Consider the following 18,220-nt stretch of genomic DNA (forward strand, 5'->3'; position numbering starts at 1 on the left):
TCAGTGGGTATCTGCCTAATTCTGCTCTACATGCATTTCTTGGTGTTTTTCTGTGTACGTGTACAATGTATCTGCAGAATTCTGCATGTAACGGGATGTTTGTCCCAACGGGTATAGTTATGATGACAGAGTGGACCCGAGAGAGAGAGAGAGAGAGACTAACTGGTTCTGCTCGAGGTTTCTGCCTCTTAAAAGGGACTTTTTTTCTTGCCACTGTCGCCAAGTGCTTGATCATGGTGACAATTGGTGGGTCTTTAATTAATATTATAAAGAGTATGCTCTATAGGTAAAGTGCAATGAGATAACTTCTGTTATGAATTGGTGCTATATAAATAAAATTTAATTGTGTAATTGTAATTGTGTGTCTTTGAACAAGAACCTTTATCTGGGTATGTGTTCCTTCATGTATGTGTATCAGGTTTTGTATGATTGTGTGTATGAGAGAATGTGTTTGCTTTCCTGTGTATGAAAGAGTGTGTGTGTGTGTGTCTGTGTGTGGCTGGTTGTTATTCCTGTGCTTTCTTTTCTGCTGGGATGCTTAGATGCAGAATTAAAGTGATTTCTTTGTCAGCACTTTGCAAAAACCCACTGACTGTGTGTGTACGAGTGTGTGTGTAGGACATAATGCTCTTTATGAGGCTTAAGCAAACACCAGAAAGAGAGAGGTTTGATATCCTCATTAAAAACAGAGATACACAGGTTGATAATGAGGTAAACTTTGAGGAAAAAACTGGAACTTTGTGAGAACACAAGGCAACGTGCCGATTTCAAGTTTTAATAATCTCCCAGAAAAAGTACAGCCCTTTTCTTTGGGCGCACATCAATTAGAGTTTGTTCACAAAGTGGGGCAAAGCAAAACAGCAGTGTTACCAGGAGGGAGGAGGTATTTGCTACCAAGAACACAACATCATTCAGTCTGAGCTGAACTCTGTCCAAACGTTAAAATGCTGGAAGTTAACCAGAAGTGCATTTGCCAAACCAACCAGTTTGCCATCCTTAAAGTCTTTTCTCTTGCAAAAATGAAAAATACTGTTTAAAAACACTAAAGATAAAGCATAACTCTCACTTATGTGTCACTTGTCAAAGTTAGTTTTCGAGTGTGGAATGTGCTCATTGTTGCCCCTTGTGGCCATTGGGTGTGGGCAGGGGGCTCTTACTGCACTTTTAGCTTCATGAGTCTTACGTATTATGAGCTGGCCTGAGGGCAGATGCCAGGAGGGAAAAGGAGAGTACAGATATGGACGCCTGAGAGTGGTGTGCTGCTGATGTATGCTGAGCAACATTTCGTTGAGACTGGGATGGACAATGAATTATGACCCTCTATTTTGGTTAGTTTATGTTTGCGTCTATTGGTTGACCATGCCGTGGGGAATAAGTGGAGCAACGGCTTAAAGTTAGTAGAGTTCACTGTGGTTCAGGTAAGTCCTGTATCTTTTTTTTGTTGACTGGCAACCAAGCCAGCATCTGTAGTCAAAGATCTTTTGAGAGGGAAGAAGCTCCACTCTGTAACACCAGAGTGTGGACTTACGTTTTTGAGCTTCTCACAACACAGAGTGATACATCTTCTCTGGTAAAACAATCTAGTTGATCACATCATGTCAATTTCAGGAGTCGCATTCACCCAGTTAAACTTTCATTCATATTATATCAATAATTTAAGGTTATCAGTTTGCTAGTTCTGAATCAGGACCTCTATGTGTGGAGAAAGTTGCTTGTGAAAAATAAGGCGTGCCAAAGTCAAAAGGCTACTGTTATTATTTCACTCTGCCAGATACATATTTTGACATTTCATATCTACTGCCACTATGAACATTTACAGTATTTTGCTATGTAAAATCTTTGGCACAGAAAAATGTATTTTGCGATGAACTGAGTTCTATCTTATCTCATGTTCAGGTTGTAGTGACAGGTTGTGAAAATTAATTTGGCTGCCATTTAAAACTGTTTCTCTCCTCTCACCCGACAGATTACAGCTGAATCTTTTGAGTTCTAATTATTTATAACTTTAGTTTCTTCAAAAGTTGAATGCTAAACCTAAATGGATTCAATAAGGGATTTTAATGGATTGAGATTTGATAAGCAGATTCAATACTGAAATCAGATTTAGTAAGCATATTCTATATTGGATTAAGATTGTATAAAATGCTATCAAACCCCAATCCTAATTGCAATGCCTTACAAGAATTAGCAGCCTCTATGCTGTTTGTAAAGGGATGCATGAATAAAGCACAATGCATTCCTGTCCTTTGTTAGGTCCTAAGTACATCCTATATTTTATTTTATTTCTTTGGTAATTCTCTCTATTTCAAAGAATGTTAGTTTTTCCTCCAAAACTTATTAGCTGTTACAAATTAGATGCATATGAACATAAATAAGGAAATAGGTTAAATAAACCCCTCCACAGTTCTTTAGGACTGAGACATTTTCAGGCATCTTCGTGCAATTTTGGTGCAATCTAAGAATGAATAACCTGTCCAAATAAACTGGACTTAAAAGGTAAAAGCTCTTAAGTTGAAATAAACCATCCAAACATGAATGTGCTGGTTGCACTGCAGGAGCAGTAAGTTTTGGACCCAAATTTCTCAGAGCTGCTGTGTGCTCCACTCCCTCATCCTCAACAAATGAAATAAATTAAGCACAGGGATTTTTGAAGGAATGATGGATGAGGAAAATTGAGAGCAATGATGAAGGGAAGATAAACAAGATGTGACACAGACAAACAAAAGAGAGAGAGAGAGAGACAGCATTTATTCTTGGAAGACATTTAAGAAAACAAAATATATCACATCCAAGTGCAATTCCAACTTAAGACAGACTTTCTTTGAAAATATCTACTGTCAGCAATACTAAACCAGCCCATTTCTGCTGTACAGTCTTGCTACAGCCCAGTAAAGAACACACACACTCTCAGACACACACAAAACACAACGAGCAACTAGGTTCTTAGGTGCTAGGAAAGTGCACTCAGGCATTTTACAGTATTGAGGTCGGCCTCAGACATGTTTTGCTGAGCTTCATCTGAGCTGTTACCAACAAGCTGAGAGCAGAGGGAAGGTCTGGAAGGAAAAGAGGTGGGGATAGAGAGGTGAAAGCAGTTGCATTAGAGAAGACGAAGGAATTAGGAAGGAGGAGAGATAATAGGAGAAGAGGGAAGGAAGGATAGGGAGAAGGTGTGAAGGAGTGATGGAGGGAAGGAGGAGGGAGGGGATGATGTGAAAGACAGGAAGCAAGACAGAAATGGAGGATGAAGGGAGAATGAAAAGACACAGAAAGAACACGCAAAAGAAGAAAAGGCATAATTGAGTGGATCACAAGCAAGCAGGGAAGGAAGCAGGGAAGATGCAACCAAAAGAAAGGATATGAAAATTAAGGAGACCACATATGGAGAGAAAAACAAGACACTTAAGAGAGGAGGGAGGAGAAGAATAATGGATGTTGGGGGTGAGTAAAAGACAGGAAAAGAGGGATGAAAAAAAACAGAGGAGACGGGGAAGGAAGTCAAAAATGAGAAATATAGCAGGATGGGAAAAGCAGCTTTAAGGGAGAGGAGAGAATCAGAAAGATAGAAAGAGAGGGAAGAATAGAGATACCAAGGTGGGAGGAAAATAAGCAGCTTATTAAAAAGGGACTGGGCTGGAGATGCAGAGGAAAAGCAGCAGCAGCTTTTTCTTTGCTATCCTCCTGAGAAATCTGTGGATAATATGTTGCAGAGGAAAAACATATTGCTTACTGCCCCTTAAAAACAGGCTTAACTAGGGGAAACCAAAAGGCACGGCAGAGAGAGATAAAACGCAGCTGCTGACAGCAGCCGATTCAGCTGAGGCGCTGGACAGAACTGGGTTGGCGTCTTTATCACCTTATTTAACATAACATGTGACATTCATCTTTGATTCACACAGACTTACAGTATCATCTGAGTGTTTTCAGTATTAAACCAGTAGGAATGAAACCATACCATTTTGCTCAATCCACTGGGCTACACAGGGCATAAAAACCAATTGGTAATGTGTTACAGCAGAATCATTTTAGATCCAAAGCAATACATTAAAAAAGAAATCACTACACTGCAAAAAATACCCATCCACAAACAAACAAGAATGACTTCAAAACATTTCTTGAAACTAGCTGAAAAATCAGGTCAATGCAAAACACTATCAGACCTCAAACCTAGCAAAAAATTAGCAGTTAGTAGTGAAACTCCAAAATTCAAGATATTTATTAACTTCTAAAGTGAGCTGAAATTAAACATGGATTCTTCAGGGATGAATTCTGCTTCTTTGCACCTGACGGTGAGTATGTTCACATGAGGATGTGAACCTAAAAACATTCCATTACATACAAGCTCTATCCTCCTAAAATAAGGCTCACTCACATCGTTTAAGCATCACGTGTAATTTTTCTCAATACTAAATCCTATTTTAAATGAGATTATTCTGCATACTTAGATATATCGTTTTTGCACTTAAGACTGTGCCTTTAACCAATTCAACAAATGAAAAAAGATTTTTGCAGTGTTGTTTTGTCTTGCCTATTTTTACGATTGGTCTATTTATTAAGATATGTTTTCTCCTGAACGATGTTTGGGATATGTATGTAATGGCCATGCAGCCATGTTAGCAGCTGTGTAAGGCTGTACTTTGGCACAGCAGTGCTTTGAGCTCAATGCTAATTTCAGCATGCTAACATGCTTATTGCGGCAATGTTAATATGTTGATGATTAGCAGAAAAGACGAGAGTCTAATCTATTAAAAAAATATATTACAAATTCATGTAACTTTACATACTACTAGCAGTCTGAGAAAGTTCGACATGGTGCTATAGTCCTGTGAGCTGAGCAGTCGGTGGTAAAACGTTAATAAGATATTATGACTTTTTTGAACAGCCCTTTTTTATTTTCACAAATAGGTATTTTATCACTTTCTGCCTTATGTGAGTCTGGCTCATAATATGGCTCTGAACTGGGGAAGACTAACAGTGTGGCTTCAAAGATAGTGGCACACGCAGACAAGGTTTCTTATCACCAGGGTATCAAAAAGTCATATTTTTGCCATCCCGGAGGAAGAGATGAAAGAGTGACAGAGGAAGACAGGGAGAGAGAAAAGGAGAAAAAGAGAGGGAGGGAGAGAAAATGTCAAGCTGTCTGGCCTTTTCTTGGCAATCCCACCACGATGTCTGTCTCAGAAATGAATCTTCTGTCATCTTTAGATACGAATCTCACACTTATCTGTCTCCACCCACACGTCCCTCCCCCTCATCATTCCCTCAAATTCCTTCTCTCTTCCTTTTTCTATCTCCTTTTCCCTGCATTTCCCCTTTTTAAACAGCCCACTCCTCCTTTTTTAACTGTTCAGATATTTACAATACCTCTACCTGCCTTTTTTCTTTTGCCTTTTTAAGGACGGGATGCTCTTTCTCTCTCTGTTGAAGCCATTATCCCTACCTGACCACTTATATTGTATCTGTATCCCTCCATCGGTCTGTCTAGCCCACAGCTCAACACACTGACAAGCGTGTGCACACACACACGCACATGCACGCACACACACACACACAGCTCAATAGGGCCCTCACACACAGCTATCAAGCTTTCTATTCCTCTGTAAACTGTCATATTGTTATCAGCAGGATTGTGATGTTTTTTTGGGGTCTCTTCCCTCATGGCTTTGGATGTGACACTGTGTGGAACTGCACATCTTATCTACTAAAAAGAGACAACATTTTGATCACACATCCCAACCCTTTATAAAAGCTGATTGTGTTTGATATCTGAACATCTTGAATGCAATTTGAATTTTTTTTTTTATGTAGTTGGTGATAAAGTCAACCATGAATGTGTAATGGGATTGCACTGGACTCCATGTTTTTTCTGTCTGTAGACAATTGTAATGGAAGGTTATCGTTCCGTATTTGTTCCTCAGCAGGTTGATTTGAGGTTTAAAAAATTCGGTTTATAGAAAGATTAGACCAAGGACAAGCTCTGAAAACGTAAAAAATTGTTTGCCTAAAAACAAAAAATTTATCGGACATTTTCACCCAGTGATACAGACCGATTTCTCAATTTCCTGATGTAGTGATGTGGAATATCACCATATTTAAACCATCCTCAGGTTACGAGGCAAACCAGCACACACTTTGTGATAAGCTGCAACCTGCTCAGCAATAATGAGAGCTGCGGTGTGTGGCAAATCTACTACCAAGCCTGTTGCAAATTATCACCGCAATTTTTCTATTTAGCGGATAATTTACTAAGACTGCAGATGTAAATGAGCTCAGTCTCAGTTCCTCTGATATGCATAAAGTTCTGCTAAATAAGATAGAATGCCAAAATGTTTTCATGTGCGCTGTGCTGGAAAGTAATAGTGCTAAAGAAAGTGTTTTCTGCTGCTGAACTCGGAATATTGGAACTGCATGTGTGCATTCATCCCGCAAGAGGAAGGCAGCATGTGAGGAAATATTAGTTAAATAACTGGATGTTATCAGCTCAACAAAAAAGATCAGTTACTGAATAAGTTATGCTGGTAAAACTTACTCCTTTGACTAGATTATTTCTGAAAATATTACAGCCTACTTAATAACTTTTACAGGCTGCTCCGATCTAATCTCACTGGACTGGAGCTGCTATAAGCCATTACAAGTCAGGGGAAAAACAGGGAGGAGGAACCTACAAGAAACAGAAAGGTAAAGTTGTGTGAAAAAGAACAGCACTGAAAAATATCAGACTGTTGCAGTGCTGTTCTTTTGTCTTGTTGTTGTGCTGAACTGAGAGCTTCTCACTCTCTATATGTGTCAGATAAAACAGTATACCAGATTTTACACCTGCTTTTCCCAGACATGAAATTTCAGACATAGTTTTCTCTGCTTCAGTGGTCAGCAGTCATTCATCAGCTGCAGTGTAAATTTCTATACATTTCCATTCCCTTCTCCCATATTTTGTTCCTCTAAAGGATGTAGGCTTCAGCTACATGGTCTCAGCAGAATGCAAAATTAACAGTTTTTTATTCTGTTCCTGTTTTTGTGCACAGGAACAGAGGCTTTTTGTCAAAATGATTGGTCTGGTTTTACTTGACTGTAAAGGTGTAATGTTTAATGATGCATGGCATTGCACGGCAACAACAACAAAGGAACTGGACCGAGCCAAAACAACACATTAATATGAAAGGTTTATTAAGATTAGTAGCTGTTGTTATGTTGTCTGGCACTGACTTATGGATGAATTCACTCAAGTGGAATTTAAACTTAATGTTGGATGAGTTTTTGAAAGGAACTGATTGATACGGATGATGAATGACAGTCATTATGTTAACATGGCATGTCATTATTATTACTACCATTAATGATTTTACAGGTCTGGTCTGGTCTATGGCTTGTGATGGTCAGTGTCAGTTCATGTTTGGATGAGGATTTCTCAGGCTACAATCAGTTCAGCATCACACTTCAAACTGCTGGTCGGGTTTGGTTCATATACTCATAACTCAAACACTAAAGACATACTGTAGAACATCACTACTTCTAATAATGTGTTGGTCAGACACAACTCCTTAGTGGCATTAAATTTGTGGTCAACAAAAAGCTGAAAACGTCAATGTTTAATGTGAATACATCTATCCAACAAACTGCATAATATGAAGCCAGTGTAAATGAGACAGCACAGAGTGGAGGACGGAGGGGACAGATTGAGAGGGTGAGAGGATTGGAGGGAGGGATGGAAGGAAAAGGAGAAATGCTTACATGTTTCTCTCCTTCGATCCTCTTGTCAGCCTGTTGAACAGCCTCCAGGTACTTAAAATGCAACTCCATCAGTCGATCAACCTGGAGAGAGAATGAAATAGAGGCAGACGAAGAGAAAATGAGAGATGAAGCATACAAGAAAGCAACATGAAAATAAGAGAAATATCAAGGGAAAAGGACAAAGCACAAAGAAGAGACAGAACAAGATGAGACTCGGAGGGCTAATATGGAAAAATACCATTTGGGTCAAATATATAACAGCCAAAATAATTTGATAAATGTGATTTTATAACTTAATAATACACGTGCATTGTCCACTCCCTATATGTTAGTATGTTTGTGGAGCGATATTTCAGCCTTGATCAAATTATGTCTTCATTTTCCTCACATTAATCATTCATTGATTCTGTTTGCTGCCAACCTCGTAGATTGTTACAGGGAGGGTTTATAAAGTATAAAACAAAGACAAGCAAATATCTAATTTTTTAAGATTCTAATTTGTTGTATTAACGTATAGTCAAAGACATTAAACTCTAGGATGGCTTAGTGGCGAAGAAGACATCCACGTTTGATTTGCTCGACAGGCATTTTCTACATAAAAAGTCATGTGTCCTATTAAAGCGAACAACACACCAAATATGAGACATTTTTGTATATGTGAGGTGAGATGTGGGAGTAGCAGGAAAGAAAATGCAGCTAAGGTGTCAGGTTTGATATTTTAATCACTTTCTCGAGTTCTGTATACACAGATACAGTGTAGTGCAGTCACTGACGCCTGACTGAGTGACCTGAATGTGAACATGAATGTATTTAACCTCCGTTGCAAATTTCTGCTTCTACCCTCTGGTAAAAATAAGATTACAATGATAACTACTCAGATATAGCCAGTTTATGATAATCATACATTTTATCTAGTGATTTGTTCTAGCAAAATGTCTTCTGTGTCACTCCTGACATGTTATATTCTGTCTTTAGAAGCCTGTTATACAAGGTAGTTGGCCTTGATAAGTACGTGCAAGAACAGAGTGAGGGTGAAGTTTGAAAATTCAGGCTCTTGCAACATTCTGATTTTCTTTACCACCCATTTGATCAGTACAGTACAGTAAAAGCATCAACTTCTGCATCTCTAAACATATAGGAAATTAATAAGATAATGCCATGCTGATGATTAGGCCCTGAACAAATAAAATTATTAGTATTTAAAGCAATTTATCTCTTCACTGTCTTCCCATCTACACATGTTTAAGCTACCCTGGAATTAAATATTAACATCCAAAATAAATAAAGCTGCACAAGGCTTTATTCCATGTTAACAATAGCCAATGAAGATTCTAAAAGTATTAATGGGCAGTATAAGAAAATCCACGCCCACTTCAAACCAGCTAAAATATGTTTTCAGGGCATTTAAATTTAGAAAATGTAGGACCTGTTCTGATTCAAGGAACTCCAGAAAGCATAAGGATAAGAAACCAAAGCATAAGGATGCTAGACACACAAACACAGGAGATACAAAAAAGAAAAAAAAAAGGAAGGAGGACAAAAGAGGAAAACAGTAAGAAGATGACGAAAACTAACCTTCTCACAGTCATTCTCTGTGAACTTGTTGAGGAGTCTGCTTCTCTGTTGGGACTTGAGATTTCTCAGCATGGAGGCAATGATGGAGCAGACGTGTTCTAAGGAAAGTAAAGTGAGAAGTAAAGCTAAAACTTCCTTGTTTATATCACCAAGACAATATCTGAAACATTTTCTAATAGTTGTTTAAATATTTATTTAAATGACATCTTTACACACGTATTATTTCTTTGAGGAAATTTCAAGTGACTCACTCCACTAACTGTCATAGACAAACACATTCAGTATCCAAATGGTAAATGTACTACATTTATAGAGCAGTTTTCTACCTTAACGGACAAAGTGCTTTACAATGTTGCCTCTCATTCACCCATTCACACACACACGCTGAAGGTGGTGGATGTAAGCCTCCTACATGATAGCACTTCATCAAGGAGCTGATTGTGTTTTTCAGTAAAGTGGCTTCACAACCCAACAGGTGCATGTGCTTCAACTCACACATGAGCTATCATTACACTCCTCAGTTAAAACAAACAGTAACTGAAACAAACTGATGACAGCAAAGCTCATTCACACATACATCCACAGCCATAAGAAAGAACAAATCGATTAGCATTTGATAATTTGCAATTACAGCACGCAGCCACCAGATACTCTTACACAGAGTGCACTAAAGAGAAGGAGAAAATGTTAATGAAATTTAGAAAATCAATTTTCAGTTTAGGGCATGCTGGAACACGTGCAACAGTTTTGGCCGTGGCTAAATTACATTCCTCACGGTGATAGAAATTTGTCTGTGGCAGCTCTGAGGCCATTTAACAAGAGGGGGGGTCTAAAAACATGTTAATTGACTAAATTAGTAACAAAAACTAGTGAGTCCCATGGAGTGCCCTTGTTAACCCAATTCATATGTAAGATGTGTTATCTCATTGAAAAACCTTCTTACTCACAGGCTGCACCAGTAGGTAACAATCATAGTAAAATATTTATCTATGATATTGAATCAACAATACACTGTACACACAGGGGGAACAGAATATGACAGTCTAAAATCTCTGGACATACAGAGTGGGGAAAAAATGTAATTGGACTTTATCAACAAGAGGTCAATATTCTCTCTCAACGAGGCTTTGCAGTTGCTAAGCAACAAGAGTACATGAATCAATCCCATTTCTGCTTTTTAAAAGGGGTCGTGTTTGCTGTCAGCTCTCTTTTTGCAATCCCCTACGACCCGCAGCGTCCTTACTCACAAGACTTGAAGGCTGAGAAAACTAAAGGCTACTATAGTTATAACACCTGCCAATGTTAAATCTTTCAGAATATACATTATACATTACATAAAATTACCAATATAATTGGCAACACAAACAGGCAGGAAAATGTACTGACATACAATCCAAAACAAACTGGAGTCGTGTTACTTTAGAAAGAAGGTCTAATAGAAAATATATCCCGCCAAAAGCTAAAATAAATTAAATTCTGCTAATAACTGCTGAATCTGTGAGCCAGAATCCTTCGATTGAAATAGAGAACTGCTGATTTTAAACTCTTCTGTTCTCTTCTGATACCCTTCTTACTATCAAACTGAATTCCTCAATGTTTTACCTTACAACTCCATTAATTTACCCAGTATGAATGATGTAATTAAAACCCCTGAAAACCTGGTTTTAAATCTTTAGTATGTCTATATATATTCATGACTAATAAATAACTAGCAACAATTTGAGTTTTGTGACTACGAGTTAAGTTACTATATATTAGGAGTTTAGGGCATTTTAAGTTGTTAAAACGTTAAAATTGACCAAATAACAAGAAAGCCATCCCTTAATTTATACCTTAAAAAGGGGCCAAATATTTTAAGGTGAAAATAATTGCTTTCATGCCATCTGGTACATTTTAAGGGCTCTATGGATGGCAATAGCCACCTTGATCCAGAATGAAATATCTCAACAACAATTTTATGAATTGCCATGAAATTTCATGGTCCCCAGAGGATGAAGCCTACTGACTTTGGAGATCCTCTGGAGATCCTCTGACTTCCTCTAGCGGAACCAGCAGGTTGACATTTTTACTTTTTAGTGAAATGTCTTGACCAAAACTGGATGGACTGTCAGGAAATTTGGTATTTATATTCATGTTCCACTCAAGATGAATTGTAATAAATTTGGTGATCCTGCAGCTTATCATGTAGCGCCAACCTCTTACTTTGGTTTATGACCAAATACCTGCAAAACTAATGACATTCCCATCAGCCTCAGCTGTACTTTGTGTTTAGTGCTAATCAGCAAATGTTTACATACTAATCGAGGAAACTAAGATGGTGAACATGGTAAACTTTATACCTACTAAACATCGTCATTGTAAGCATATTAGCATCCTGACATTAGCATTTAGCTCAAAGCACCGCTGTGCCTAATTACAGTTTCACAGAGCTGCTCGCATTGCTGTAGACTCTTAGTCTTGTAGTCCCTCAGAACCCCTTAAACAGACTGATAATCAATTAAAAAGGGGTACCTGAAAGTCGTGCACTCCTTAAAATTGATTTAATTTAGTTTACCTTAATTTAGGGCTTGTGAAAAAGTATTTTTACGGGGTTTAGTTTTCACCTTTTCAAATTAATGATCAAATTAAGGGATCTATGACTAAAATAACAATCTACTTGATTTGAATTAAGGTGTTAAAGGGATTTTTGTATATTATAATATAATATCTGCCTGTCACAGTAAAATCCTCCCCTACATTTCTGCAAAAATCATGAATATCCTCCGTTACATTTCTGCAAAAATCATGAATATTATGGCACGTCAGAAGAGCATATAAAGTGCTTTAAATGCACACTTTTACTGACTAACTATCGGGTTAACTGGTATGATATTATTATTACATTATTACATGTAGTTAAAACTGTGTGCTGGTTGTACATCAGGTAGGTTCAGTCCAAATATTCCTTTATTTTAATGTAGACAACCTTTTTTCCTGTACACAATGACAAGGAGGCTAACTGCCATTTCGGAAAGGACGCTACTTTATCAACTTGATCTGAGCGGTAATTGATGTCGCCACCTCCACACCCTGCCAGGGAAGCTATTGATCGCTGGCTGTGGAATGCTCTCTCCAAAGAGTTTAAAACTAAACAGCGACCGCTCTGTTGAGATTTGTGAAGGGATGGAGGAGGGATTACATTGTGGGTACAAGACAGAGGGCAAGCCTGAGTGAAAGAGCCTTTATAAAGGTGTCCAATCAATACTTCATTTACATGCTTTGCTTAACACTTGATGTTGAGTATAAAAACAAGGAACAAACAAGAAACCAAGGAAAATGTCCATAATATCTCTTTGATACAAAGCAGTAATAATCAAATGCATAATAAAGATTTTACATTGGTCTTGCACAACCAATTTGTTGCACAGGGCTGTTACAAATTTCAAACAACCATGTAGTCTGTGGTAAGCTGCCACCAGAGCTGAGCAGGCTACCTCATCTTGGGTCAGCCTATAATTGTTAAGTATGTGAGGTCACTACTAACCTCACAATGAACTTGGAGTGCTGGACAAGAAAAGCTAGAAATGGAAGGTTTATGAGGACTTGGACCAGCTGTGGACACCTGGGCAGAGAACGTGAACAACACACCACAGGGCCGTGAAGAAAAATGTAAGGTATCATTCACAAAAAGAGCATTTTATGCTCAATGCAATAGCTACATGATCGTTCATGACAGCACAGAACCTCCTATTGCTTGTGACACTGTTGCAAGTGACAATCACATGAACACAGGCTTCCCTAGGAGCCAGTGCACTGATTATTTAAACAACTACAACTTCTGAGTTAACTGTGGCATTTGCAGAGACTTCCGTAGAGTTTCACCTTTTAAAAGAAGCACAAAGAGAACTTAAGTTGACTTTAACCGTTTGCCTCATCTTTGCCCCAGGCAATCCACAGTACTAAGTCAACATGCAAATAACCCTGAGTGGCCTGGATTAAATTATTGATTGGCAGCTGAAGGAAGTGCAGTGTAGTTCTGAACGACAGAGGAGAACAGATAGGAGGTACTTCACGGAGACGGATTGGGCCTCGACTATCTGTGCCCTGGGGAGAGCAATCAGCCTCACAGCACCACAGGCTAGTCTGTCAGGGGCTACAGAGACTGCATTCACTGTCTGAAGGACCATGGATGAATTCTGGCTCTGAACTCTTAGAGTGTACGAAAGAAGAGGAAAGTCAGGACAAATAATTAGCGGTACATGGTGTACATGCTATTGTCGGTTTAAACAATCATCATAATGTATCATTTAGTGCAGTTAAGCAAAGTCGACACAAGTGACAACATGTTGAAGTCCAAATCACACCGGCAGCGTACAATGGGCATCAAATCAGCCAACTTTAAAAAAACCTCAAGAGTTTTATTTGTAATTTACTGTGGTGTTGAAATCAACCGTGCGACCCGGTTTTGTTCCGTCATCCAAGTGGATTCATACCCCACTGGGAGCGTTTCATAAGCAGAGCGGACGCAGCCGTACTCGGTGGAATCCCAGGGTTAGTTCCTGGGTCATGGAAAATACTACCTGTAGGGCATTTGCACCTGAGGAACTTTCCCTGGGGACCAGGAAACTTATGAGGAACTCAGGAACTAAAGCTTCGTTTTGAGTGGAGGAACCAAGGGCTAAATTTAGTTCCTGTACGATCGTTCAAGGTGGCAAAAAAGTCCCTATTCCGAGGTAGTGCTTTCTGAAAATTCAAGAACTATAAGGACAGTTGTGGTGCTGAATGTCATTGGTCAAACACAGATGCCACGGCAACTACAACTTGTGTTCCGCTTCATTCACAAAATGACGTACTTGAAGAATGGCTTAACATCTACCAACAAGTAGCCAGTAAGGGACAACAGTAGCCTTTTGGCTAATATTTACAGTGATGTTGATCAATGTGCATTGCCCCTGAAAATAAATAAATACATAAATAAAAAAAATACTAGGTGAGGCTAGTATCAATATTAGGAGGGGTGAACAATTCTTGTTCTTTATTAACGTGGGAAAAAAAGACTTAGGCTTTGTTGTCAGCTTCACCAACAGTTTAAAAAAAGAGATAGAGAGCGCGCAAACGAGCTGAGAACATAAGAGATTGAAAGAGAGTGTGCGGCGATGAAAGAAATGATAATGTATGAAACTTTAAACGCTGCTGTTGCTTTTTAATTCATCATTGGTCTAATTTGCCATAATCTCCTAGTTTAGTTTCTGCAATTAGTACCTCTGGTTCCATAGTTCTGGGAACTTTGTGGTCAAAGTGGACTCCTTTGGAGCAGAACCCTTTAGGCAGGCAGAAACTACAACCCAGGTACTAAAACAGGAACTAGATTCCTATGATAAAATTATAAGAAAAGTTCCTGAGTTCTTGAAAAGGTTCCTGGAGAAGTTCTTGTAGTGAACAGGGCAGCTCTTGAAGAAATTACTGTATTTTGTAATATTGTATACAGTGCTGTTGACTAAATGAAGCACATCTGTACAAAGTATAGCCCAGTCTACATTCAACAGTTTTTACACATTTCTTTCTGTCTATATACAAAACCCATTATTTCATTCAGATTTCTTATGAAACATACAGCATATTACAATTTTCTTCCTGTTTGCGATATGTTCCACTTCAAAATAATGCCATACTTTCAAAATGGCTGAGATGAAAAGGAGTTATGAAAGTCCAACTGAAATTACATTTAGTCATCCCTTTTTGTAGTCAAAAATCAAAGTCAACAAATTTGCACTGTAGCCTACATGTCACGGGCAGACAGCATGTTGTTTGTGGTATTGAAGAGTAAGGACCACACCAGCATCTAACTGGACCAAAGGGACATTTGTAGGTATGTTTACATGCTGTTTAGAGTGTTGCAGCTGAGCAGCTAATCAGCTATCTAGCCTGCAAACTAACGTTAGCAGTGCACTTTTCCCTGGTGAATGTTTGTTTGGTCGCTTGTTCAACAAGCTAAGGTGCAGGACAAGACCTGTGTTTATGTTTTTAAGTTTGATAAGAAGGAGACTTAGCAGGAAAGCTAATGTGGCTTGTTGTTCAAAGCCTGCTGTCTGGCTCAACATGACTGTCTGCTCTGCCTATAATAGAACACTGACATTACTGCTTTATGCAAGATTTTGTATCAAAATAAGTTATCCATCTACGTAGATGTATACCTAACGGTACTCCATTGAATTAATGCAAAGCTAAGGGGCAGCGTCATGAAACCAAAAAATATTTGTTTTCTGATTTTTTTCTTCAAAGAACACAGAATAAGTGTTTTACAAAGCAGGTATGTAGGCTGTAGCAGACAAAAAAATAATGCAATTTAATTTCAGTTGGAAAATCTGAATATACCACAGCATATTTCATTAGAGTATGAGTTTACAGAGATGGAACATGATCAATCCCCACCAGAGGAAAGACCAAACATGAATATGTTAATTAGATGCATCTTTACACAGGGATCTAACAGCAAATCTCTCCCTCTGAAATACACTAATAATAGGATTACACAGCATGACTCTGACAACACAGATTACAATCAAACTTGTATCATGTAAAATGTTACTGATCTCAATCTGTGCCAAAGGCGTTCTGTGCTGGGAGGGGAGATGATCAAATAAGAGCTCCATTTGATTCTCTGCTTTTGACTGAAATATGTGATGTAAGTTTCATCATTAAATCCAGATAACCATGTTTCTTTATTATAGACACTTATCTAGTCTCATATATTCTGCTATGTAGTCATGCTTTCTAAATCTCCATTTGTTAATATCAGATGATAGATACTAGTGATAAAATAATAAGCTGATAAAATTCCATGTTTTATCTTTGTAATGAAACTACCATAATTTGGGGGGAAAATGTTTTATTTTTAAAAATAGCCTCCTATTTCCATCAAATACGCTTTTCCAAGTATTTCCCCTCACTGCTTACCTCCAACAGAAAGACAAAGCCACAAGACAAAGCCACAAAATGTGACAATTTTTCTAATACAGGTTTCTTTCTGCTAGAATGCCTCACTCATTACCTATTTTAGTGCATTCATTAGAAAATAAGGGTCATGATAAGGGCATTCGCTACACTCAAAGGTGTTTGCATGGCATTCAACACATATCAACTACAAAACCCTCCGTTTCCTTCCTGAGTCTCTCCCTTGCATGCTCTCTCTCCACCAAACAAACACCCACATGCACGCCAGCACACAAAGGAACACTATTCCGAGTTGGAGCTGGAGACGGAGCTATGACTATTGTGCCTCACCATGTAAATTAGTTGTTTACTTCTGTTCTCTCTCACACTCGCTCGCATCATTAGCCACCTAAATATAACAACCAACTGCCACCAATTTCCATCATACAATCTCATTTCATAGATAATGGCAGGCGGAGTACACATACACCAATAAACTGAGACCCTCAAAACAAGGTGAACATCAGTGTTGTGACAAGAATATTCATGAGCAGAAAAAATGTAAAATGTTGTTCAGATTTTTTTCTTTTACTTTCTGTTTTTTTTCTCCATTCACTTACTATGTCTCTATTAATTATGCTGTTTTAAATGCTAATATGGCCTGGCAGTCCCTGATCATTTGGGCTGTATCAATTTCAGAAAGGACTTCACGGGGATCAATCTTTGCACCAAGGTTTATAATAGAAAGAGCCATGGAATGAATGTGAGAGAGGGACAGAGAGATCCCTACCTCCTAATTACTTTTGTTTGAAGCGGCTTATAGTTAATTAATCTACAATGTTATTGTGTTATTCTGGAGAACCACTTGATTCACAGCATTTTCAATTAGTAGTCTTACTGAGAAGGAGGGTTCACTCAATGCACCTGATATTATGTCATCTCATTACACCTATAGCTGTTAGACGAATCAATGGAGACATGATGGGAAATCCTATACAGGCTGCAACTCTCATCACAAAGAATGACAACATGAATTAATTATGGAAAACTCAAAAATAAATGCTGCACATTTGCATGTGCATATTTAATTGTCAAAACTGTTAACTTGTATGGTTTAATACAGACTAATCCGCCAGATGATGTATGTGTTGCGCTCTCTAGCACAACCGCCCTTACTGTGGTGGCGTTGTCCAACTGAACACAATGTCACTACCATGCAAGCAAAGATGGATGAATTGATCACAGTTGACAACACCTCTTTTTTTTCATGTTCCCCTTTTTATTTCAATAATGGTTTTAATGCTACTCTTCTATTCTTTTTAGGGTGAATGTTATTCACTCTCAAAACACAAGTCTGAAACGGTTTTGACATGGCTTTGGGATAAAAAAATAAAATTAACATGCCACTTTTATCTGACCTCCACAGGATCGATATGAAAGTTGTGAAGTATTAATACCCTAACTGAGGTTACTTTTCAAAATGTAGAGAGTGTGGTTTTAGATGGAGCATGAGGATTTCATGAAGTTGGTAAGCTGTCTAGCCATCTATTAAAACTGGGATAAATTTAGTTAATTTTTTTTTTAGAATTACATATCAAATGCTTTTGAAACAAAAGGTTATAACAATATTTCAACATGTAGTAGGTTCAACAGGATGTCATATTTGCTGGTAAAAGATGTACAAAGCAGTTAAAATTGTATATGTTTTACTTACACTGGATCGTTATTTAGTGGGTAGTAATGGACACAGGTTACTTCCACCTTCAACCCAAATTAGTCTATATTAATGCTTTTTTAAACAATATATTATATATTATATAGTATGTGGAACAATCAGAAGTTACTGTCAAGTTTACAAAGTTGGCTTTGAAGTATCCCAGACTACCTATACCAGGGGGTTCACTATGAACACATCACTAAAAACATTTAGACTCCAAGCAGGAGCTGTCAACAAACAGAGTTGCTGAGTTAAAAGGCCAGCATCACACTGATTTTCACCTCTCTT

At 38.1% G+C, this 18,220-nt stretch overlaps 1 protein-coding gene across 1 annotated transcript in view; it reads right to left on the bottom strand.

Annotated features, from left to right (window-relative positions):
* Window positions 1-18,220, bottom strand: part of ctnnbl1 (catenin, beta like 1) — a 56,788-nt gene that overhangs the window by 17,513 nt on the left and 21,055 nt on the right. The window contains exons 12-13 of the mRNA XM_044211296.1: window positions 9,304-9,401; window positions 7,729-7,809 (exon numbers count right to left, since the gene is read on the bottom strand). Coding sequence (XP_044067231.1) covers window positions 7,729-7,809; window positions 9,304-9,401 — 179 coding nt within the window. The remainder of the gene's footprint in view (window positions 1-7,728; window positions 7,810-9,303; window positions 9,402-18,220) is intronic.

The sequence above is a fragment of the Siniperca chuatsi genome, linkage group LG10 (assembly GCF_020085105.1).
Source record: "Siniperca chuatsi isolate FFG_IHB_CAS linkage group LG10, ASM2008510v1, whole genome shotgun sequence".
Classification (NCBI taxonomy): Eukaryota; Metazoa; Chordata; class Actinopteri; order Centrarchiformes; family Sinipercidae; genus Siniperca; species Siniperca chuatsi.